Raw genomic sequence first — 22,121 nt, forward strand, 5'->3', positions numbered from 1 at the left:
GAGATCCTGTCTCAAAAAACAAGAACAACAACAACAACAACAACAGCAAGACGAGACACATTTTTCTGCTTTCTAGGAGCTCAAAAGTGTTTGAGAGTAGGCGGTGTTTCCCAGGCTGGGCACCGCTGACACCGCAGGCCAGTTCATTCCTTGCTATGAGGCTGTCCTGTACAATGTAGGGCGCTGAAGCAGCGTCCCTGGCCTCCAGCCACTCGATACCAGTGGAACCCACCTCTGCAAATGTGACAACCAAAAAATGTTTCCAGACGTTACTAAATATTGCCTGGAGTGCAAACTCACTGGAGGAAGAAGCAGACGGTTGTGGAGCCCCGAGCATGTACAAGGCCAGCACTTTGCATACATTGCCTCATGGAATCCTGTGGGGGCGCTGCCGGCACTCACTGGAGTGTCAGCTTTTCTCCCACGGAACTGAGTGATATTCAGAGCTGGGCCCTTCCATTTTCCAGCCTGCGAAGACTAAAGGGGGGATCCCAGGATTTAGGGAGATTAAGGGCATGAATTGCTCAAAGGCATGCAGCTCCTAACCAGGATTTAGGACCAGGGGCTCCAATACCCTTCTCATTGTGCTGCATTGTCTCCTAGTTGGAGGACCAGGCACAGCTGTGACTGGCATCTCACTTGCTTTTCTTTCTTTCCTTTTTTTTTTGAATCTCACGCTATCACCCAGGCTGGAGTGCAGTGGCACGATCTCGGCTCACTGCAACCTCTGCCTCCTGGGTTCAAGCGATTCTCCTGCCTCAGCCTCCTGAGTAGCTGGGATTACAGGTGCACCCCACCACGCCCGGCTAATTTTTATATTTTTTAGTAGAGATGGGGTTTCTCCATGTTGGTCATGCTGGTCTTGAACTCCTGACCTCATGATCCGCCCACCTCGGCCTCCCAAAGTGCTGGGATTACAGGTGTGAGCCACCGTGCCCGGCCTCTTTTTTCCTTTTCTTTCTTTCTTTTTTTTTTTTTTTGAGACAGAGTTTTGCTCTTGTTGCCAAGACTGGAGTGCAATGGCACGATCTCGGCTCACCGCAACCTCACCTCCTGGGTTCAAATGATACTCTTGCCTCAGTCTTCCAAGTAGCTGGGATTACAGGCATGTGCCACCACGCCTGGCTAATTTTGTATTTTTAGTAGAGATGGGGTTTCGCCATGTTGGCCAGGCTGGTCTCTAACTCATGACCTCAAGTGGATCTGCCCACCTCAGCCTCCCAAAGTGCTGGGATTACAGGCGTGAGGCACCTTGCCCGGCTTCATCTTTCTTCTTTTGCGCTTCAGCTTGTGTATTTGCTTCTTCCTCCACTTAGCTCTCGTGGCACAGAGGTTTCCAAGAAGATGGTGCCAAGACCGAGAGACTCTTCCAGTCTTGACCAATGAATTCTCCATGAGGGCTGACACCAGCCCATATGGGCCTTTGTACTCATTGGCAAGGGCATCCCTTCCTCCAGACATTTTACTTCCATTTACTGGAAAACTGCCATCGTGCACTGATTTCGTTAGAATGATAAACTGCCTTCTGCCAAAGAAATGTCGTAAGAAACATACAGTTCTACAAGGTCTTGATGTGAAAGGTGCCCTTTAGATGTGGTACCTTTGCGCAGTGTGTGACATGAACAACTACACCCAGCAGCCCTGCCTTGCCTCACATCCTAGCTCTGATTCTATCACTACCCCCAACTTTTTTTTTTTTTTTGAGTCAGAGTCTTGCTCTGCTGCCCAGGCTGGAGTGCAGTGGCGTGATCTCGGCTCACTGCAACCTCTGCCTCCTGGGTTCAAGCAGTTCTCATGCCTCAGCCTCCTGAGTAGCTGGGATTACAGGCATGCACCCCCACGCCCAGCTAATTTTTGTATTTTTAGTAGAGACGGGGTTTCACCGTGTTGGCCACGCTGGTCTCGAACTCCTGTCCTCAAGTGATCTTCCTGCCTCAGCCTCCCAAAGTGCTGGGATTACAGGCATGAGCCACTGTGCCCAGCCACTACATCCCAACTTTAAAATAGTCTATGGCTCCCCATCACAGCAGTGCCAAGTCAAAATTCTGCTATAGTTTCAGGGAGGCCCTGTTATCCTATCCTACTACTTTGTCCCATCCCCTTGGACTGCAGTAGACATCTAATTCAAAGGCAGCCAATCCACCTGCAAAGGGAGGGCGTTCGGTGAGCAAGCTTACATTCCCTTTGTCCCTTTCAACACCACCTGGCACAATGTGGGCAGTGGAGATTTTACAGGTGAATGGGGGACCGGCCCTTCTGCCTGGGGATATCAGGTTCTTGTCTGGTGAATACAGGAATAATGACATCTGATGACAGCAAACCCCATTAAGAGGGAGGAGGCTCTCTCTTTGACAGTAATTTCCAGGTCGCTGGCTGGCTGACTTCCCAGAGCTTTCCTGATCTGGTTACAGGAACCAGGAACTCCTGATTCCTCTGTTCCTCCATCAGCCTGGAGTAACCCCTGGGAGGGGGTGGGGAGGAGGGGGTGGGCTGGACTGAGCTTTCTGCCTTATCACCCAGTAGCAATTTCCCTCTAATTCCCTCTAAGCATTTACACAGGGTCTCAATTTTATAAGGCATCCTACTGGGCAAAGTAAAGGGAACGAGACTGGTAAGACACAGGCTCCTCTGCCCTTTTGCTGGGAAGCCTGGGCTGTCCCTCCCTGCTCCCCCTGCAGCTAAGGGGCACCTGGCCTCTCTCACTGTCCCCTGTCTCCTCTGTGACATCACGCCATTGAGGGCTCCCTCTCTCTGCGTTTTTCAACTTCTCTCCCTCTTCTGGCTGCCCCCTCCCTGCATCAAGGCTAGAATAAATACCAGCCAACCCCTAAACAAACCCAGATGCAACACATACAATTGGCTTTTGTCCCCTGTAGCTGTCCTTTCATCTTCTCTTTCCCTTTCCAGCAAAATCACTGTCTCCATTTTTTCTTTTCTTTTCTTTCTTTCTTTTTTTTTTTGAGACAGAGTCTCACTCTGTTGCCCAGGCTGGAGTGCAGTGGCACGATCTCGGCTCACTGCAACCTCCGCCTCCTGAGTTCAAGTGATTCTCCTGCCTCAGCCTCCCAAGTAGCTGGGACTACAGGCGCCTGCCATCATGCCTGGCTAATTTTTCTATTTTTAGTAGAGATGGGGTTTCATCATGTTGGCCAGGCTGGTCTCAAACTCCTGACCCCAGGTGATCCGCCCACCTCAGCCTCCCAAAGTGCTGGGATTACAGGCGTGAGCCACCACACCCAGCCTCCAATGACATTTTATAATTAGCCACCCCTCACCTCATGCATCAGGCCTCACATGCCCTCTCTGATTAATCTTCAACAGCCTGATAAGCTAGTCCTTTCTCACCATCTCCAATACACAGGTGGAGGGACTAAGGCTCACGAAGCCCAACGCACTTGCCCTGCACTCACCACCAACCCACAGGCCCCTTTCAAATGAGACAGACTTGATCACCCTGACCCAGGTGAAATGGTCCATCTCTCCTGTCTTTCCACAAAACGTTCACTCATTCAACAATTAAACCCATTCACTACTATATGTGAGTCACTGTTCTGGGTAAGCGAGTGCTCCCCTCTCTCCCTCCAGCCATGATCACCATTAAGAGGCCGATGCCATCATCTGGATGTGAAATCAGGGGGGTTACTGTTAAACCTGCAATATCTGGCCGGGCGTGGTGGCTCACACCTGTAATCCCAGCACTTTGGGAGGCCAAGGCGGGTGGATCACGAGGTCAAGAGACCGAGACCACCCTGATCAATATGGTGAAACCCCATCTCTACTAAAAATACAAAAATTAGCCGGGCATGGTGGTGTGCACCTGTAGTCCCAGCTACTCGGGAGGCTGAGGCAGGAGAATCACTTGAACCCTGGAGGCAGAGGCTGCAGTGAGCCAAGATCGCGCCACTGCACTCCAGCCTAAAGACAGAGCGAGACTCCATCTCAAAACAAACAAACAAACAAACACCCTGCAATATCAATCCAAGAGATCCTGGAATGCCTCTTGCCCTGTGAAACCTGGCAGAGCCCTGAGGTTTGGGTCAGTGCCCCCTGCCGTGGGTCTCTGGCCTACAAAGGCACCATGGGTATGTACATGTAAGTGCTAGATACCACCTCACTGCCCACACTCCATTGCCACGGAAGCATCGGGGGCAGGGAGAGGCCTTGTCAGTCTAAGTAAAGATAAGACCCTGAAGAGCAAGTGGATCTAGAGGGGCTGATCCGAAGGGGGAGACCCCTCCAAATGACCTCCCTCTGTCCCTCCCTCCGAAAAATAACATTCCATAGAACAAGAAAGTCAGGAGAGATATGAAGAGGCCATCTGGTATGCCAATGGAAATGTCACCAATTATATTTATTTGGGTCACAAAATTCTTTAAAAAGCAAATTAGGGCAGCCTGAAAGAGTGGAAAGAACACACATTTCAGAGTAAGACAGACTTGGCTTCCACTGAAAGCTTCTTTCCTTCTTAGCTCAGTGTCTTAGAAACTACTATGCCTCTCTCCATCTTGGTTTTCTTTTCTTTTCTTTTTCTTTTTTTTGAGACCGAGTCTTGTTCTGTCGCCCAGGCTGGAGTACAGTAGCGCGATCTTGGCTCACTGCAACCTCTGCCTCCCAGGCTCAAGCAATTCTCCTGCCTCAGCCTCCCAAGTAACTGGGATTACAGGTACAATGCCACCACTCCCGGCTAATTTTTGTATTTTTAGTAGAGATGGGGTTTCACCATGTTGGTCAGGCTGGTCTCGAACTCCTGACCTCAAGTAGATCCGCCCACCTCAGCCTCCCAAAGTGCTGGGATTACAGGCGTGAGCCACCGTGCCCAGCCCTGCAACAGACTCTTGATTGGTCTCCCTGCCTCAGCCCTGGTTCCATTCCGTTATTCTCAAGCCAGACAGATCCCGTTGAAAGGGAAGTCAGATCCCAGCACTTCTTGGCTCTGAACCCTGCTGTGGTTCCTTTGCACCCGCCATCTCCCTCCCAGTTCTGATAAGGGCCTCCCCTCTGGCCTCTTTCCCAGCTCCTGCTCACCCAGCTGCGAAAGCACTGGCTTTCTCCCTGTGGCTCCTAGACCACGCTGAGCTTAAAGGCTTACCTGGGGGGAGGCCTGAAATGCTCTTCCCTGCAATGTTCTTCTCCTGGTTCTCGTCCTTTTATCAGATAGCCTGACTATTCTGCAATTGCCCACCCCTCTACTGGTAGATATTACCTTTTAATCCTCACCACAGCCCCAAGGCTGGGTGAGGTTAGGAAACTTGGCAGAGGGCAGCTGTCCCTAAGTGGTGGAACTGGAACTAGGAGCCAGCGGTGGCCCCAGTGGCCCCGGACTCCAAAGCCCCAGGCCCTGGGCTTGGCAGAGCCAGGCATGGAGGGAGGCAGTTGGGGGAGGGAGCTTCCATAGAGACACGGCCTCCGTCCTCAAATCTAGTGAGAGACAGAGAAGCAAATGGGTAAATTACAGTGCCTGGCAAATGGTAGGCGCCAAGAAATACGTTTTGTTGTTGAACAGATTATGAGGCTTAAGATGTGCAGACATTTCCGTGGGGCCCAAAGAAGGCACGTGAGTGTGTTAGAGGGAGGCGAGGAAGGGGCTGGGAGAGATTTCCCAGTGAAGGGGGACATTTGAGGTAGACTTTGAAGGAAGGGTAGGAGTTTGCCAGAAGCCATGGGGCCTGGGGAGTAGGAACAGCATGGAGGGATGAAAAGAAGGCGATCTGAGAAAATGGGTTTGGAGGAGCTCTGAATATTAGTGTTAGAATTCCCTCAGGTACCCCAGGGCCCCAGCCAGAGATCAGCATATACAGTACAGGAGGCTGGCCAGGTACCCCGACAGGCTAAGGGGCTGCCAGCAGGTGAGGGGCCTACCCGGTGCGGCAGCCTTGTTGGACAGCGAGGCTACCTCCTGCCCTCTGAAGTTCTGCAGCATCGGGACCACCCCGGTACCCACAGCCGGACCCGGACACCGGAGTCCTCTGTGGGCGGGGCGCGAGTGGCCTCTGCAGGCCCGTCCCTTGGTGAGGTCACACACGGAGGCGGGGCTCAGGATTGGGGGGCGGAATCATGCGCAGGGGGCGGGGCCCGAGAGAGCTTGGAGAAGACCGGAAGTCCCTCCGCCTCCGCTCGCCCTCGTGCTCCCTTCAGCCCCTTCGCAGCTCCGTGCGCAAGGTCGTGTCCCGGAAGTGAAGGGGCCATGTTGATGGGTGAGCCGGGGAGAGGTACCCGGCCAGAGGCGAGTCCTGCGGAGTGGTAGCGCGCGCGGCCTGCGGGTGAGTGAGAGAAGGAATGAGGGCCGCCGGCGGCTGGGCGGCCGGGAGGTTGCAGCGCCTCCTCTCAGGCTGCTGCCGGCGCCTCGCATGCGGCCCGGAGTCATTATACCAGCATGCAGCCGGGGGTCTCGCCCCATCCCGCCCGGGACTTTCCCCTGGGAGACCCCTCGGCTGCCCCGCCCCAACCTCGGAGACCTCCAGTGCCCCGAAGCAGGCCTGCCCTGGCCTCTGGGCCTCCGCACCCCGGCCCGGCCCCCACGGTTGGTGAAGTGCAGACTGGCTGGGGCTCAGCCGCCCAGTCGCCCAGCGACCTTGTAGTTACAGCCCTCGCCGTGACAGTCGCCTTTTACAGCATCAAACACTTCTGTTGATTTTCTGCATCGGGAGGTCCTTAGGGCCGAGGGATCTCTTAAACAGTTGAGGAAAAATGGGCAGGGATGGTGGCTTGCTCAAGCTTGCGCAGGAAGTTAGCAAGGCCGGAGGCTAAGGGCTAGCGGAGTTTGGGCCCAAAGTCCAATCTTTTTTTCCAGCCAAATACTTCCCCCACTTGGTGTCATTATTTCTGAAACGGAGGTGATCATTTCTTCCACATGGGGACGTTGTGAAATTCTCTCCGTTACGCATAATTTTGAGCCCCTTGTATGTGCCAAGCGCTGTGCTGGGAAAGTTCGTGGAGCACCCAGAAGTGCTGTACACACGGTCCGGCTCCAGCAAAGGGTAACTCATTCCAGAGGCAGGCAGAGTTGGGGTCAGGAGTGCAGCCCTCCCCTTGACAGTTGTGGGCCCGCGGGCAAGTTACTTCCCTCTGGGAGATTGTTTCCTCCACTTAAAATGGGGTAATGTTGACCCCTAGGGTAGCTGACAGAATGAGTTGTTATGTGAGACATGCTTCGAACATTGCACGTTGTATATAGTGCAATATAATGCAGTAAGCATTTACTGTTACTAAGAACCCTGACCACCTTCTAGATTCTTAATTTAAATGTGGTCATGGGCAACAAAGCACTTTACAGATATGCTTGTGTAAGGGTTTATTGTTACTGAAGGAAGGCAGTGGCAGTTTATACTTAAATGTAATTATTTATTGAGCATTTACAAACCTGGCTAGGTGCTATTAATAATAGCTGCTGTTGATAGAGTGCTTCGTGTGTGCCAAGTGCTGTTCTAAACATATTCACATACATTAAACTCATTTAGTGCTTATGCCAACCGTATGGGCAAAATATGATTTTTATCCTCACTTCACAGATGAGGAACTGAGACAGTCACAGAGAGGTTAGGAGACTTGCCCACGGTCATGCAGCTCGTAAGTGTTGGTGCCAGGATTCAAGTATGGCTGAGTGCTTGTCTTCAACCCTCCTAGATCACCCCCTGTGTTGAAGTTCTATTACCGTTCATTACGTGCACAGTTCTCAAAATAATCCTATGTGGTAGGTACTATTGCCATAATATCCTAATCTCCATTTTATAAGTGAGGAAGCTGGTGCTCAGCGGGGGTTCAGTCCTTTGCCCAAAGTCATATGGCAAGTAAGTGGCAGGGCCAGGATTTGAGCCCTGGTGAACCACAACCTGTATGTTTCCAGAATGGGCATCCAGAGGCTGGGGTCTCTAGTCCTAGTCTTGCCATTAAGTCATACGGTGACCTGGAGGGGGGGGGTCTCTGGAACTTGGATTAAAAAGCCCTCACATAGTCTCTACAGGTCCTTTTGTTATTAATTCTGATACTAGGCTTGTATGTCTTTCTTTCTGTTTATAGTGTGACACCCAGCCCCTGCCAGTCCCCCATGGCCCCGTGGAGCCGAGAGGCGGTGCTGAGTCTCTATCGGGCTCTGTTGCGCCAGGGCCGACAGCTTCGCTACACTGATCGAGACTTCTACTTTGCCTCCATCCGCCGTGAATTCCGAAAAAATCAGAAGCTAGAGGACCCTGAGGCCCGGGAGAGGCAGCTGGAGAAGGGCCTGGTCTTTCTCAACGGCAAATTGGGGAGGATCATTTAGGATCCTCCAAGGGAAAGAGGACAAAGGTGCCTTCTGTAGACACTCCTGCTCTCTTCCATCCCTGTCTTACAGATGTATTAAGAAGCCTCAGGTACGTAGGCCCTCGTTCCTATAGGTTTCCTTATTTTTTGTTGCAAGGGACCGAGAAAAGGATCAAAGTCATCCTTTTAGTCATTAGAAATCAGTGGAGAGCCAGGTGCACTGGTGTGCACCTATAGTCCCAACTCTGCAGGAGGCTGAGGCAGGAGGATGGCTTCAGCCCAGGAGGTTGAGGCTGCGGTGAGGTATGATTGCACCACTGCACTCCAGGCTGGGTGACAGAATGAGACCCTGTCTCTGGGGTGGGGGGGGAAAAAGAGGACATTTGAGGTCTGCCTCAAATGAGAATAGAGGTTTACCAGCAGCGGGGCAGGAATAAGCAAATGCCTGGAGTGGGAACTGCAATTTTCTTTTTTAAGAGACAGGGTTGGCCCGGTGCGGTGGCTCACGCCTGTAATCCCACCACTTTAGGAGGCCAAGGCAGGAGGATCACAAGGTCAGGAGTTCGAGACCAGCCTGGTCAGCATGGTGAAACCGTGTCTCTACCAAAAATACAAAAAATTAGGCGGGCATGGTGGCGCATGCCTTAAGTCCCAGCTACTCAGGAGGCTGAGGCAGGAGAATTGCTTGAACCCGGCAGGTGGAGGTTGCAGTGAACCAAGATCGCGCCACTGCACTCCAGCCTGGGTGACAGAGTGACACTCCGTCTCCAAAAAAAAAAGAGACGGGGTCTCGCTCTCGCCCAACCTGGAGTACAGTGGCATGATCATAGCTCTCTGGAACCTTGAATGCCTGGCCTCAAGCAGTGCTCCCTTCTCAGCCTCCTGAGTAGCTGGGACGCCAGGCATGTACCAATGTGCTCAGCTAATTTTTTATTTATTTATTTATTTATTTTGTAGAGACGGTCTTGCTATGTTGCCCAGGCTGCTTTCAAACTCTTAGCCTCAAGCGATCCTCCCACCCTTGCCTCCCAAAGCTTTGGGATTATAGGTTCAAACAGCTCTGCCTGTCCAGAAACTGCACTTTGTAGTCTGGAAACTTAAGTCTGATGTGGCCAGCATGGTACCCCTGTAAGGCAAATAGCCAGAGTTGAGGCTGGGCCTGGTCTGGAAGGACGTTGACTCCAAGTTGAGATTGTAATGTATATCTTCTTATGTGGGGACCATCACAGCTCTGTAAACAGAGGAATGACATAGCCACATTTGTATCGTAGAGGGAGCATACCAGTGGCAGTGTGAAGAATAAATTGATGAGAGATGCTAGAGGCAGTGGATGTAGCCAGATCAGATTGAGGGACCGAGGGATGGGGGTGGCCACATATAAACACAGTGTGTACAGCAGTGGGACTTGGTGATCAGTTGGCTGAGGCAGGAGGAGGAGAGAGAAAGATGAAGAGTAACTGGGTGTAAGGCCTGCCAGCTGGGTGGAGGGTGCTGCTTTTAACTGGGGGAGGGAAAGTAGGAAGAGAGCCTTATGTAATGACTTTTGGTTCTTCTCAGCCACTTAGGATTGGCACATCTGCCTTTGGCAGTACAGGGCCAGGGATGGGGTGATGCCCATGGGAGCCTGTCTGCACAGGGAGGGTTGGCTAGCGGATCTAGGAGGGAATTAGGGCGTTCCTTGAAATCTTTGTGTTCCTAATATATTTTGGCTGTGAGTTGGGCTACACGCTGCTATCACTACCCCCTCAAAAAAACCAAGAAACAAAACGCCGTAGAGTTAATACTTCATTCCCACAACAGATACTCGCTATGCATCAAACACTGCACACCCTGGGGATGCAGCAGTGAATGAGCCCAAATGTCCCCCAGAAGCATATGGTCTGGGGGTTAATGGAGTGGAGATGGGAACAAGGTGTGGAGCAAGTACCTAGGACCCCTGTAGATTAGTTCTCCCCACGGCGTGATCTCAGGGTTCAAATCTTGGTCACATAATTTACTGACACAGTGACCTTGGGTCAGTTACAGAAACTACTCAGTTTCTTCATCCTGTAAATTTGGGATAATATTACTGATCTCATGGGATTGTTGTTGTGAGGATTGAGGGAATTAATAATAAGTGTAAAATTCCCAGCACATAATACACACTCAATATCTGCTACCTAGTCTCGTACATACTCAAGCAAGATAGGTTTATAAAAAGGCCTATGGCTTTTTCAATTAAAATAAGTTGGAACTTTCACACTTCTGTGCTGTCATCCTAGGAAGCCGCAAGGCCTCCATTATTCATCATCCTTAACTATATTAGGGTGATGAGCATTTCTGTTCCCATTTTTGTATCTAGCGAGACAGGTTAAATAACTTGCCTGAAATATTGGCAGAGCTGAAATTCTCCATCCCTAGTTCTGCCCACCAGGTCTGTGTTCCTTCTTTGTTTTTTATTTTAACCATCTTAACCATTTTAAAGTGTACAGTTCAGTAGTAGTAAGTATATTCACATTGTTGGGTAACAGAGCCCCAGAACCTTTTTCATCTGGCACATCTGAAACTCTGTACCCATTAAGCAATGGGGTTCCTTCATGACAGTCCCGATTGGAGGTGGAGTTCTTACCTGCTAGTAGGCTCTAAGCTTATGCAGCAGAACCTGAGTGGAGAGCGTGTCATGGAGAAGCAGTTTAAACTGGAACAAGTTGAATTAACTTTTCAAGTAAGGTCCGTGTCTGTCTGTTGAGCTTGTGGATGCCGTCTTCTGTTCCAGGTCACCAGGTCTGTGATGGCAGTCCGTCCTTGGATGGTGGGCGGGGGGTGCCTATTGCACTACAGTAGGAAAAGCCTTTTTTTCTTGAGATGGAGTCTTGCTCTGTCGCCCAGGCTGGAGTGCAGTGGGTGCAATCTTGGCTCACTGCAACCTCTGCCTCCCGACTTCAAGCGATTCTCCTGCCTCAGCCTCCCGAGTAGCTGGGACTACAGGCGCCTGCCACCACACCCGGCTAATTTTTTGTGTTTTTAGTAGAGACAGAGTTTCACCGTGTTAGCCAGGATGGTCTCGATCTCCTGACCTCGTGATCTGCCCACCTTGGCCTCCCAAAGTGTTGGGATTACAGGCGTGAGCCACCGTACCCGGCCGAAAAGGCTTAACAAGCTGGCCCAACTTAAGAGTTTTGATCTCAGTTGTTGGCTCACGCCTGTAATCCCAGCACTTTGAGAGGCCAGGGTGGGCAGATCACCTGAAGTCAGGAGTTCAAGACCAGCCTGGCCAACATGGTGAAACCCTGTCTCTACTGAAAATACAAAAAATTAGCAGGGTGTGGTGGCTCATGCCTGTAATCCCAGCTACTAGGGAGGCTGAAGCAGGAGAATCACTTGAACCCGGGAGGTGGAGGTTGCAGTGAGCCGGGATTGCCCCACTATACTCCAGCCTGGGTGACAGAGTGATACTCAGTCTCAAAAAAAAAGAAAAAATAATTTTGATCTCAAGTCCAAGATGGCATCACTGCGAATTTTCAAGGCCGTTTTAGAGCAGTCTGAAAAGGTGCATTGTCACTCAGAGGACAGTCTGGGTTGCTGACTGACTTCTGGAAGCTGACCTTTGTCCTGTGGATGGAAATCTTAAAAGACTAGATGCTAACTCATTTGTGGAGCACTTCTACAGTTTATAGACCGTCCACTGCAATACAGTTTATACCGTTCACATACAGGATTGCAGTGAATGGTTTTTCCTCACTACAACCCTGTGATTTGGTCCCACGCGGGGACCATTATCCCCTTTTCGTAGCTGAGGTGTTAAGTAACTCATTTGAGGTCACCCAGCTAATAAGTCAGGGCTCAAGGCAAGTTCTGTATCTCAGGATTTCTGACTCTAAAACCCACGCTCTGTTCTGTCATCTGTAGCACCACCTTGCTCTCACCAGTCATCAGAAGGGCACCAAGGACTAAAATGGTCCAGGGAGGCTGCTTCTGCCCAGAGTGAGGAGGTGCCCTTCTGGCCCTGCTGCATCACACTCAAGGATCATTTAGAGGGCACATGTGTCCAGTGGCTCTCCCTATTGTAAATATTTCAGTAAAGAGTTAAAACAAGAGACATTGTTATGTGTGGGGAAATGTATAGTGTTCTGCTTTTCTCCTGATTGGGTTATCCTGCCTCTGCTAAGTTTGGTTTGTCCCGTCTCTATCTCAGTGGCCACTGGAGGGAGGGTGTCTGGTGTTCTTCCCTGATTCCACCTGTAAATACAAACGTTAACTCTTCTCCCTGGCTTTGCTCTGTGCATTTGAGGTGGGAATGTACTCGGTTTGGCGAAATAGTCTTTCATGTCCCTAAACCTGAAGCCTCTATTGACTGTAAATGGTAGAGGAAAGGAAAGTACCCCCAAGGTGTGAACTCTAGTTAGGGAAAAAAATATTTTTGGGCTTGACAGTGACTCTTAGTTAACTCAATTACTGGAATAATAGAGTCAGAAATACTTCTTTGTTTTTCAGGGAGGTAGAGGCAGGAGCGTAAGACGTGGAAGCTAGAAATATCCACTTGTAACACGGTATTAGAAGGAATGTTATTTTACATGGAAGATAATCCTCAGTGATCCTTTTTTTTTTTTTTCTTCAAGACGGAGTCTTGCTCTGTCGCCCAGGCTGGAGTGCAATGGTGATTCTCCTGCCTTGGCCTCCCGAGTAGCTGGGATTACAGGCATGCACCATCATGCCTGGCTAATTTTTTGTATTTTTAGTAGAGATGGGGTTTCACTATGTTGGCCAGGCTGGTCTTGAACTTCCGACCTCGTGATCCACCCACCTTGGCCTCCCAAAGTGCTGGGATTACAGGTGTGAGCCACCGCGCCCGGCTGATCCTGTCTCTTGATGTCCTCCCATTCTGGGACGCTAAATGGTATCCGACTTTGTTTTCCCTTATGTCATTCCTGGCGTGAAGGACACGGGATATTATAGAGGAGAGTGGCAGCATGCTGAGTGGTATTCCGATCTGAATCACACTGTCATCCTTTACCCGGCTCAGGCCCAGGGTTCTAACTCCACAGGAATGGGCTTATCTGGGGACTGCTGCTGCTGCAGTCAGGAAGACTCCACTGTAGCCGGGAGCAGCACTGGCCTGAGCACTGTGCTGGAGGCCAGCCTCTTCGCTGTGGTGCCCAAGTACTTCTTTCAGGTGAACACATTTTTAGTTCCTCTTCCAGGTGTAATCGAGCAGATGGGTGTTTTGTTTTCCAGTTAGCAGTCGAGTCTGCAGTGTCCTTTGTGTTTTTTATCTCCCGGTATACCAGTCTCACCTAAGCTTTTATAGTCCCCGCTGCGCACTTCTCTCAAGAAACAAAGCATTTGTCAAGTAGGAGGGTCCATGGAGGGACCTTTCTCACATATGGACGTGTAGTTTCAGTTCCGTGTGCAGGATGTTTGGTACATGTTGTTTTGTGTTTTGTTTGCAGAAAGTAGATAGAATAAGGGCCGATTTGATTTGGGTAAGGGTGAGCATGGTACAGTAGAAAAAGCGTCATACAAGGAGTGGGGAGTCCTGAGTTCTGGAGATGACTGTGTCGTTTTGTTTTTGTTTTTGAGACGGAGTTTAGCTCTTGTTACCCAGGCTAGAGTGCAATCGTGTGATCTCGGCTCACTGCAACCTCCGCCTTCCGGGTTCAAGGGATTCTCCTGTCTCAGCCTCCTGAGAAGCTGGGATTACAGGCATGCGCCGTCACATCTGGCTAATTTTGTATTTTTAGTAGTGACGGGGTTTCTCCATGTTGGCCAGGCTTGTCTTGAACTCCTGATCTCAGGTGATCCACCTGCCTCGGCCTCCCAAAGTGCTGGGATTACAGGCGTGAGTCACCGTGCCCGGCCCATTTTGTTTTTTTATTTTTATTTTTAAGAGATGGGGTCTCACTCTGTCACTGAGGCTAGAGTGCAGTGGCGCGATCATAGCTCACTGTAGCCTCAAACTCCTGGGCTCAAGCATTCCTCTTGCCTCAGCCTCCTAAGTAGATAGGACTACAGGCATGTGCCACCACGCTCAATTTATTTTTATCTTTTACTTTTGGAGATGGGGGTCTTGCCATGTTGCTCAGGTTGGTCTTGAACTTCTGGCCACAAGCGATCTTCTCACCTCAGCCTCCCGGGTAGCTGGGATTATAGGCATGAGCCACTGCGCCTGTACCATTTCTTTTCTCTGAGACCTGACACATCACCTCCCTATGTTGAGAACCTCTGTGTGAGGTGATGTGATGGCATTAGATGAGCTCCAAGGTCCCGCTCAGATCTAACCTTCCACAAAGTAGTGGCCAAAGGACGAAGAAATGACCTGCATTATAACCCCTGTGATGGGGTAGAGAGACCTGCTTTATAACCCCTGTGAAGGGGTAGAGACCTGCATTATAACCCCTGTGAAGGGGTAGAGACCTGCATTATAACCCCTGTGAAGGGGTAGAGACCTGCATTATAACCCCTGTGAAGGGGTAGAGACCTGCATTATAACCCCTGTGAAGGGGTAGAGACCTGCATTATAACCCCTGTGAAGGGGTAGAGACCTGCATTATAACCCCTGTGAAGGGGTAGAGACCTGCTTTATAACCCCTGTGAAGGGGTAGAGACCTGCTTTATAACCCCTGTGAAGGAGTAGAGACCTGCATTTTAACATTGTAAAGGGGCAGAGAGAGGGCTGTTTTGCATGGTGGGGTACTTCATTGTAATACAAAAAAGGACTGACACTGAGCTTAATGCTTTCTTAATCTCACTAGCTTGGGGAAAGTTTTCCTACAATACCCAAGATCAGCCCCTCCTCCTTGCATCCTGATCTATCATGGGACATTGTAGCTCCCTCCAGACCCTAAAGCATGCAGTGCTGGAGGCAAGAAGATTTGGGTTGCTGGAACTCACAGAGTACCCTGTACTTGTTGGGGTTTGGCTTGTTAGGGGAGGGAGGTTCTTGGGGTCCCAGTACTTATAGCCGTGTTCTGTCTTCATTCTCAGATGAGCAATGGCAGGCGCTGGTGAGCGCAAAGGCAAGAAGGATGACAATGGCATTGGCACGGCCATTGACTTTGTGCTCTCCAATGCCCGGCTGGTGCTGGGGGTGGGTGGAGCGGCCATGCTGGGCATCGCCACGCTGGCAGTTAAGCGGGTAAGTGCATGCAGCCAGGGCTGGGGGTGGAATGTAGTGGTATGGTCATAAGATGTAATGTTTTATAGAAAGAAAATGTCGAAGCGTTCTAGGAGGAAATGATCGCAATGATAAGTGAAAAAAACAGGTTTCAAAAGTATGTATAGAGTGATCGTCATTACATGCATCTAGAAAGAAACATACCAGATATTACAAACAGTTTTCTCTGGGTCATGACATGGATTATCTATGTCTTATATGATTTAGTCTTCCCTGAGATTTTCTGCATGGAGCAAAGTATTCTATAATCTAAAATAAAAACAAAATTACTAAAAGAACTTACTAGGACAGAGCTTCTGGGAGGAAGTAAATTGGAAGGAAATAGGGAAAGAGGGCAGGTTTATGTCCTGTGTCCTCTCTGCTATTTCAGATGTACGATCGGGCGATCAGTGCCCCTACCAGCCCCACCCGCCTGAGCCATTCGGGGAAAAGGAGCTGGGAAGAACCCAACTGGATGGGCTCCCCCCGACTGCTGAACAGGGACATGAAGACGGGCCTGAGCCGGTCCTTGCAGACCCTTTCCACAGACTCCTCTGCCTTCGACACAGGTGAGAAGGGCTGCTGCCCCTCCTGGGACCTCTCTGGACTTTCAGTACCACTCCTGCACTCAGCAGATGTTTCCTGAGCACATCTGTGCCCGGCACTGTGTCAGCACTTGCCCTCCATGCCAGGCCCTTCTTTCTGGGGCTGAGGCAGCTGTGGACTGAGCAGGCATGGGCAGAGCTCACGTGCCTCTCTCTCTTGCCTTGGCAGATACATTCTGCCCGCCCCGGCCCAAGCCAGTGGCCAGGAAGGGCCAGGTAGACTTGAAGAAGTCACGACTCCGCATGTCCCTGCAGGAGAAACTTCTTACTTACTACCGGAACCGGGCAGCCATCCCTGCTGGAGAGCAGGCTCGGGCCAAGCAAGCTGCTGTGGACATATGTGCCGAGCTCCGGAGCTTCCTGCGGGCCAAGTTGCCTGACATGCCGCTTCGGGACATGTACTTGAGTGGCAGCCTCTATGATGACCTGCAGGTAACAAGGTGTTTCTCATGGTGGGTGGGGTTTGAGTGCTGAGCACCGTAGTGTTGTTGGCACAGATCAGTGTCCCAGGCTTGCCAGAAAGACTGAGGTCTTACAGCTTCCGAATCCTGTGTACCTCAGCAGCATTTGGAGATCCATGCTTGTTATTCTTTTTTTTTTTTTTGAGACGGAGTCTCACTCTGTCGCCCAGGCTGGAGTGCAGTGGTGCGATCTCGACTCACTGCAAGCTCTGCCTCCCGGGTTCAAGCGATTCTCCTGCCTCAGCGTTCCGAGTAGCTGGGATTACAGTTGTGTGCCACCACTCCTGGCTAATTTTTTTGTATTTTTAGTAGAGACGGGGTTTTGCCATGCTGGTCAGGCTGGTCTCGAATTCCTGACCTCAGGTGATCCACCCACCTCGGCCTCCCAAAATGCTGGGATTACAGGCGTGAGCCTGGCCTGTTATTCTTTATTCTTGTGTCTTTAATCGTTTCTCATGTTTTAGTCCTACTTACAACTTCTAGGAAGCTATAAGAGGCCTCCTCCTTCCTATATTCTCGTGCCCATCTCTCCTTTCTAGTTTTCTCACTCTGTGTAGATTGACATGGTGACATGAAAGAATTTTTTTTTTTTTTTTTGAGATGGAGTCTTGTTCTGTTGCCCAGGCTGGAGTGCAGTGGCACGATCTTGGCTCACTGCAACCTCCGCCTCCTGGGTTCAAGCAATTCTCCTGTCTCAGCCTCCTGAGTAGCTGGGATTACAGGCACACGCCACAATGCCTGGCTAATTTTTTTGTATTTTTAGTAGGGGATGGGGTTTCACCATGTTGGCCAGGCTGGTCTTGAACTCCTGACCTCAAGTGAGCCAGCCGCCTCAGCTTCCCACAGTGCTGAGATTACAGGCATGGGCCACTGCGCCCGGCCTAGAGTTCCCATTCTTGCTGGGGGGGAATGTAAGATGGTGGGAACCGTCTTAGAGGAAGCATGTCTTTTGAACAGAGTAAACCCTCAAAACCCTTTAAATTCTGCCCTGACAGGTGGTGACAGCTGACCACATCCAACTCATTGTGCCCCTTGTGCTGGAGCAGAACCTGTGGTCATGTATTCCTGGTGAAGACACCATCATGAATGTCCCTGGCTTCTTCCTGGTGCGTCGTGAGAATCCAGAGTACTTTCCTCGTGGGAGCAGTTACTGGGACCGCTGTGTAGTAGGGGGCTACCTCTCTCCAAAGACAGTCGCAGATACATTTGAGAAGGTAGTGGCTGGCTCCATCAATTGGCCAGCCATAGGGTCCCTCTTGGACTATGTGATCCGCCCGGCCCCACCCCCAGAAGCCCTCACACTGGAGGTGCAGTATGAGCGTGACAAACATCTCTTCATTGACTTCCTGCCATCAGTGACCCTCGGTGACACAGTCTTGGTGGCCAAACCACACCGGCTAGCCCAGTATGACAACCTGTGGCGGCTGAGCCTGCGTCCCGCGGAGACGGCACGCCTGCGGGCTCTGGACCAGGCTGACTCGGGCTGCCGATCTCTGTGCCTCAAGATCCTCAAGGCCATATGCAAGTCCACCCCGGCTCTGGGCCACCTCACTGCCAGCCAGCTAACCAATGTCATCCTCCACTTGGCCCAGGAGGAGGCTGACTGGTCTCCGGATATGCTGGCCGACCGTTTCCTGCAGGCCTTGAGGGGACTTATCAGCTACTTAGAGGCTGGAGTCCTGCCCAGTGCCCTAAACCCCAAGGTGAACTTATTTGCAGAGCTCACCCCTGAAGAAATAGACGAATTAGGATACACTCTGTATTGCTCATTGTCTGAGCCAGAGGTGCTGCTGCAGACGTAGGGCAGGTAAAGGCCAAAGCGGGTGTTGGTGGTCAGGCCCTGGATTCTCCGTTAGATACACTTGGCTACCTAATTGGTGCCTCACAGGGTTCCTGGTGCCTCGTGTCTTGCTGATCATCACCCTGGTCACTTCATGCTGATTAGAATGACATCTCTTCCGTCTCCTATTTTGTTACCCAACTCTTCCTATTTTTGTTACCAATCACTGTGCTCTCTGCCGCCCCCTGGCTCCAGGCTAATTTTTCTGGAATGAATTGAGAAGGTGGCGTGCTGGCCTGAGCTGATGGACCACTTGGTGTTTTGCGTTTCGGCCCATGTTTGCTGCCTCTATCTGGTCTGCCTTGCCCGTTTGCCTGTTCCTTTTCAGTGTCTTTTCTGTCTTTTCCTCTCTCGTTCATGCCTTCTGTTTTGCTCTTGTCCCTGGAGCATATCTGCCTAATTAAGATGTTGCCTTTTAGTTGAATGCCACTGAAGAGGTGTGATAGCATGTTTCAAAGCTGAACTCTACAGAGCGAGTGCTGAGACAGTATTTAGGGTTTCTGGGAGTGAGGCTGGTAGAAGAGTTGGCCTTTGACCACGGTTCCTGGAGTAGAAGTCCATCCTCCCCCCAACCTCCTGACCCATTCATAAATGCTGAGAATGTCTCTCATGGGAACACTGTTAATGACCCACACAGGATAAGCTGAATGCAAAGTTATTTGCAGGTTGAATTTCTTGGTGGCTATTAGCAGAAGTGCAGAGTGGGGAACCAGAGCTGGTTAAGGGCCTGGTGAAGGGTTTGTGTGCCCAGTGTCTGCTCGTCATCTGTGGCTGCAGGGGTCAGACAGACAAGGATGGGGGCTGCCAGGGCACCACTTCATCATGAATGCTGGTTTTCACACCTTTTCCTTATTTTATTGCCAATCAGGACAAGGCCTTGAAGGAACGCAGCCTTAGACATCAGGTGAGGATGACGGAGGTAGACAGTCGACTGAATGTCAGCTGGAAAATGCAGTCACTAGTTGGGGTTTGGTGGCCATGTTTTCTCCCCAGACAGGCCCTGCTTTTCTAGGATGTGGCCTTAGAGCAAGAACAGACCCAACAGCCAGCCCTTCATCCTCCAGCGTCTGCCATAGGAATGTGAGAGGGGTGTTTGCTGAGCGCTCCGGGCACGGCCAGAGGGCAAGTGAGCATGCACGGACCTCTTCCCCCTGTCCTGTTTCTCACCCAGCACCTGGGGAGATCGGTGCTACCAAGGAAGAGAGCACACAGATAAGACAGAGGGGAGGAGGTGGGCATTTCCTACATTCCTCCTTGTTTGCCGCTGCTGAGATTGCAGTATTTATTGCAATGTAAATGTATCCTGAAGGTGGGGAGGAATGTTTAATCTACCATGTCTGTGTGTCATCTTGGTTTGTGTTTTTCCCTGTTTGTAGCAAGACTCTGATGATAATTCTGTTTCTCATCTGCCCATTCAGTATTTTGTTTTCCTTCCGTCAAGTTGTCTTATTTTTTCAATGACTACCTCTCCATCATTGAGGTTCTGGTGAAGCTCTCTGCAGCTGTCTCATTCCTTCCCAACGATAGTAACAGGAAATGACTCTTTAGCATCGATACCTCAACATCAATTTAGGGTAGAGATTTCCTGCCCCTCTTTTGTCACAGATTAGGAAATTGAGAACTAGGGTTAACCTTGACTATATTTAGAGGTCTTTTTGCCTCTTTTCCCCTTAACAAGGATTTCTTATGGTGGTTTCAGTTTCATTTGCATAAAGGTATTGAGAGGGAACAAAAAACATAAAGCTGAGAATCTTGAGAGAGCTCATCTACCCTGTCTGTTGGTCAGACTCAAATGAGAGTTAAAAAAAAAAAATCTGTATGCCTGAGTACCATCCTGGATGAATCTAGAAGGTATGGGGTAGAGCTTGACAGGGTTCCTGTGTACCCACTGGGTATCCGTTAGAGGGAAGGGAGAGGAGAGGATTGATAGAGTGTTGCAAAAGTATAGATTATTCATTGAGATAAAGGATTTGGTTTCCCTGCCATGAGTATTAAAAAAATTTAAGCTTTCCCAAGCTTGCATCTCTGACCAAATTTCACATAAAACATTGGAAGGAGGCTGGGTGCGGTGGCTCATGCTTGTAATCCCAGCACTGGGAAGCTAAGGCGGGTGGATCACTTGAGGTCAGGAGTTCGAGACCAGCCTGGCCAACGTGGTGAAACCCCGTCCCCACGAAAAAGATAAAAATAAGCTGGGCGTGGTGGCAGGCGCCTATAATCCCAGCTACTCGGGAGGCTGAGGCAGGAGAATAACTTAAACCCGGGAGGCGGAGGTTACAGACAGTGAGCTGAGATCGTGCCACTGCACTCCAGCCTGGGTGACAGAGTGAGACCCTATTTCAAAAAAATAAAAATTGGAAGGAGAGCTTAGAAAAGATAAGATTTTAAAGAGTCCCAAGTTATTTAAGTTGAGTGTAATTGTCATTTAAGGAAGGCAAATGAGTTTATCATCCTTCTTAAAGAGCATCTCTTTTAACTGTTGGACAAAACCATAACTTTGTCATTTTACAAGGAAGAACCTCTTAAGAAGTCCTCAGAACCAGAAGCAGTGTGAACTCTCAGCGCTGGTCCTGGTGGGTTTGCTGACCATGACTGGGCAAGCCGTTCTTTTTGCTGCCATCTTCCTCATCATAAAGTGTGGAACATAGGCAATTGCTTTGAGATTCTTGGATAGAAGAGGACAACATTCTGCACCTGTCCCCTTTTTTAAGTCTTTGGGGAAAGATGAGTAACTTTCCCCACTACTCTGCCTTCCTGTTCAGTAACTCTTACTTTTGCCTGAAGTAACAGCATCTTCTACTTCTCCATCTAGAGATTTTTGTGTGTGTGCCATCAAGGTTAGCAAACTTTATACTTAGCCTAACACTTAAAAAATGCACTCATTATCTTAAAGCTAATAAATTCCAGAGTTTATTTTGGTTCTCCTCTGTTGCCCTTCCTAAAAAATGAGCTCAAGATGACAGTATTTTTCTTTACATGCTTGGTTATGACTTTTAAAGTTTTATTTAAATAAAGAAATGTTGAAGCTCAAGTTTAAAGAAGCGTTGCAGAGGCCCACGGTCTCCTGGGTCCCAGCCACCTGTCCATATTCCACATTTGCTGACTGTGCTCCCTGCACTCCACTCAAGTTGAGAGTTCAAATAGTCTTGAAGGGGAATCAGCTTCAGGATGGAAGGACCCAGGAGAGGCCCCGAGGTGGGGGGGTTCTGTAAATACAGACTACTGCGAGTGTCCAGAGCTCTCTGCCATGATAGTTCCTTGGGACTGACTTGGCTGAGAACGTGTTCTGTCAGAGGATTTGTTAGAACTCTGCCCTTTTGTCTGAAACTCAAGGCCAAGGAGAATGATAGGAGACTTAGGACAGAGCTGACCCTTGCACCAGGCTGGGAGGCTGCAGCCCTTTTAGATGCCACTTACTGTAAGTGGCCAGAATACCAGAGAGGTGGGTTCCATGGTCAAATGCACACTAGGTGTTTACCTTTACATTTGGATCACCTTGTAGTCTTTAAATTCTTGGTCCCTGAGGCCAAGTCCACAACTTGCCTTCTAGTCACTTGCCTGCCCGCAGTGGTGGTGGATGTGTTAGCTGGTAGATTTGGAATCAGTCACCAGTCTTTCTGTACTGTCTTGGTTAGGTCTGTATAAGTAGGGGCAGCTTAGCCCCGAGGCCCAGAGACCTGCTGTCCTTTTTCTCCTTGAGGGAGGAAATAAAACTGCGGAACACAATGTCCTTCCATAGCATGGGAAGAAGAAAATAAACATCTCCTTTCCAACAGCTGTGACTTGTGTGTGTCGTATGGAACATTTTACTGTGGGAGTGGTACTGGGTCTCCATTTTCAGCTAG

At 50.1% G+C, this 22,121-nt stretch overlaps 2 protein-coding genes and 1 long non-coding RNA gene across 5 annotated transcripts; 2 read left to right on the forward strand and 1 right to left on the reverse strand.

Moving 5' to 3' along the window:
• Nucleotides 1-4,332: 4,332 nt before the first annotated feature.
• LOC107970250 (uncharacterized) lies at nt 4,333-6,029 on the reverse strand. The gene is made up of 2 exons (XR_001712715.4): nt 5,860-6,029; nt 4,333-5,418 (listed from the first exon to the last, which is right to left on the reverse strand). It is a non-coding gene; the product is annotated as an uncharacterized LOC107970250 (long non-coding RNA).
• On the forward strand, nt 6,017-8,257 carry LOC129138516 (mitochondrial ribosome and complex I assembly factor AltMIEF1). The gene is made up of 4 exons (XM_054675905.2): nt 6,017-6,260; nt 7,509-7,535; nt 7,624-7,690; nt 8,017-8,257. Exons 3-4 carry the CDS (start codon nt 7,686-7,688, stop codon nt 8,255-8,257), a joined length of 246 nt encoding a protein of 81 aa, XP_054531880.1. The 5' UTR covers nt 6,017-6,260; nt 7,509-7,535; nt 7,624-7,685.
• Nucleotides 8,258-15,208: 6,951 nt separating this feature from the next.
• On the forward strand, nt 15,209-22,051 carry MIEF1 (mitochondrial elongation factor 1). Of its 3 annotated transcripts, none has more exons than XM_063807708.1 (5): nt 15,209-15,352; nt 15,762-15,939; nt 16,145-16,407; nt 17,432-18,139; nt 19,145-22,051. In XM_063807708.1, exons 1-5 carry the CDS (start codon nt 15,209-15,211, stop codon nt 19,286-19,288), a joined length of 1,437 nt encoding a protein of 478 aa, XP_063663778.1. In that variant the 3' UTR covers nt 19,289-22,051. The 3 variants fall into 3 exon arrangements, with proteins under 3 accessions (XP_063663778.1, XP_054531879.1, XP_063663779.1); XM_054675904.2 differs by having other exon boundaries at nt 17,432-18,243; nt 19,145-21,307; XM_063807709.1 differs by having other exon boundaries at nt 17,432-18,243; nt 20,789-21,189.
• The last annotated feature ends 70 nt before the right edge of the window (nt 22,052-22,121 follow it).

The sequence above is a fragment of the Pan troglodytes genome, chromosome 23, assembly GCF_028858775.2.
Source record: "Pan troglodytes isolate AG18354 chromosome 23, NHGRI_mPanTro3-v2.0_pri, whole genome shotgun sequence".
Taxonomy (NCBI): domain Eukaryota; kingdom Metazoa; phylum Chordata; class Mammalia; order Primates; family Hominidae; genus Pan; species Pan troglodytes.

Coding starts and splice junctions, on each gene's coding strand:
- MIEF1 (XM_063807708.1), top strand. CDS start 15,209: ATGGCAGGCGCTGGTGAGCGCAAAGGCAAGAAGGATGACAATGGCATT. Junction 16,408..17,431: donor GCCTCTATGATGACCTGCAG/GTAACAAGGTGT, acceptor CTGCCCTGACAG/GTGGTGACAGCTGACCACAT. Junction 18,140..19,144: donor CCAGTGCCCTAAACCCCAAG/GTGAACTTATTT, acceptor ATTGCCAATCAG/GACAAGGCCTTGAAGGAACG.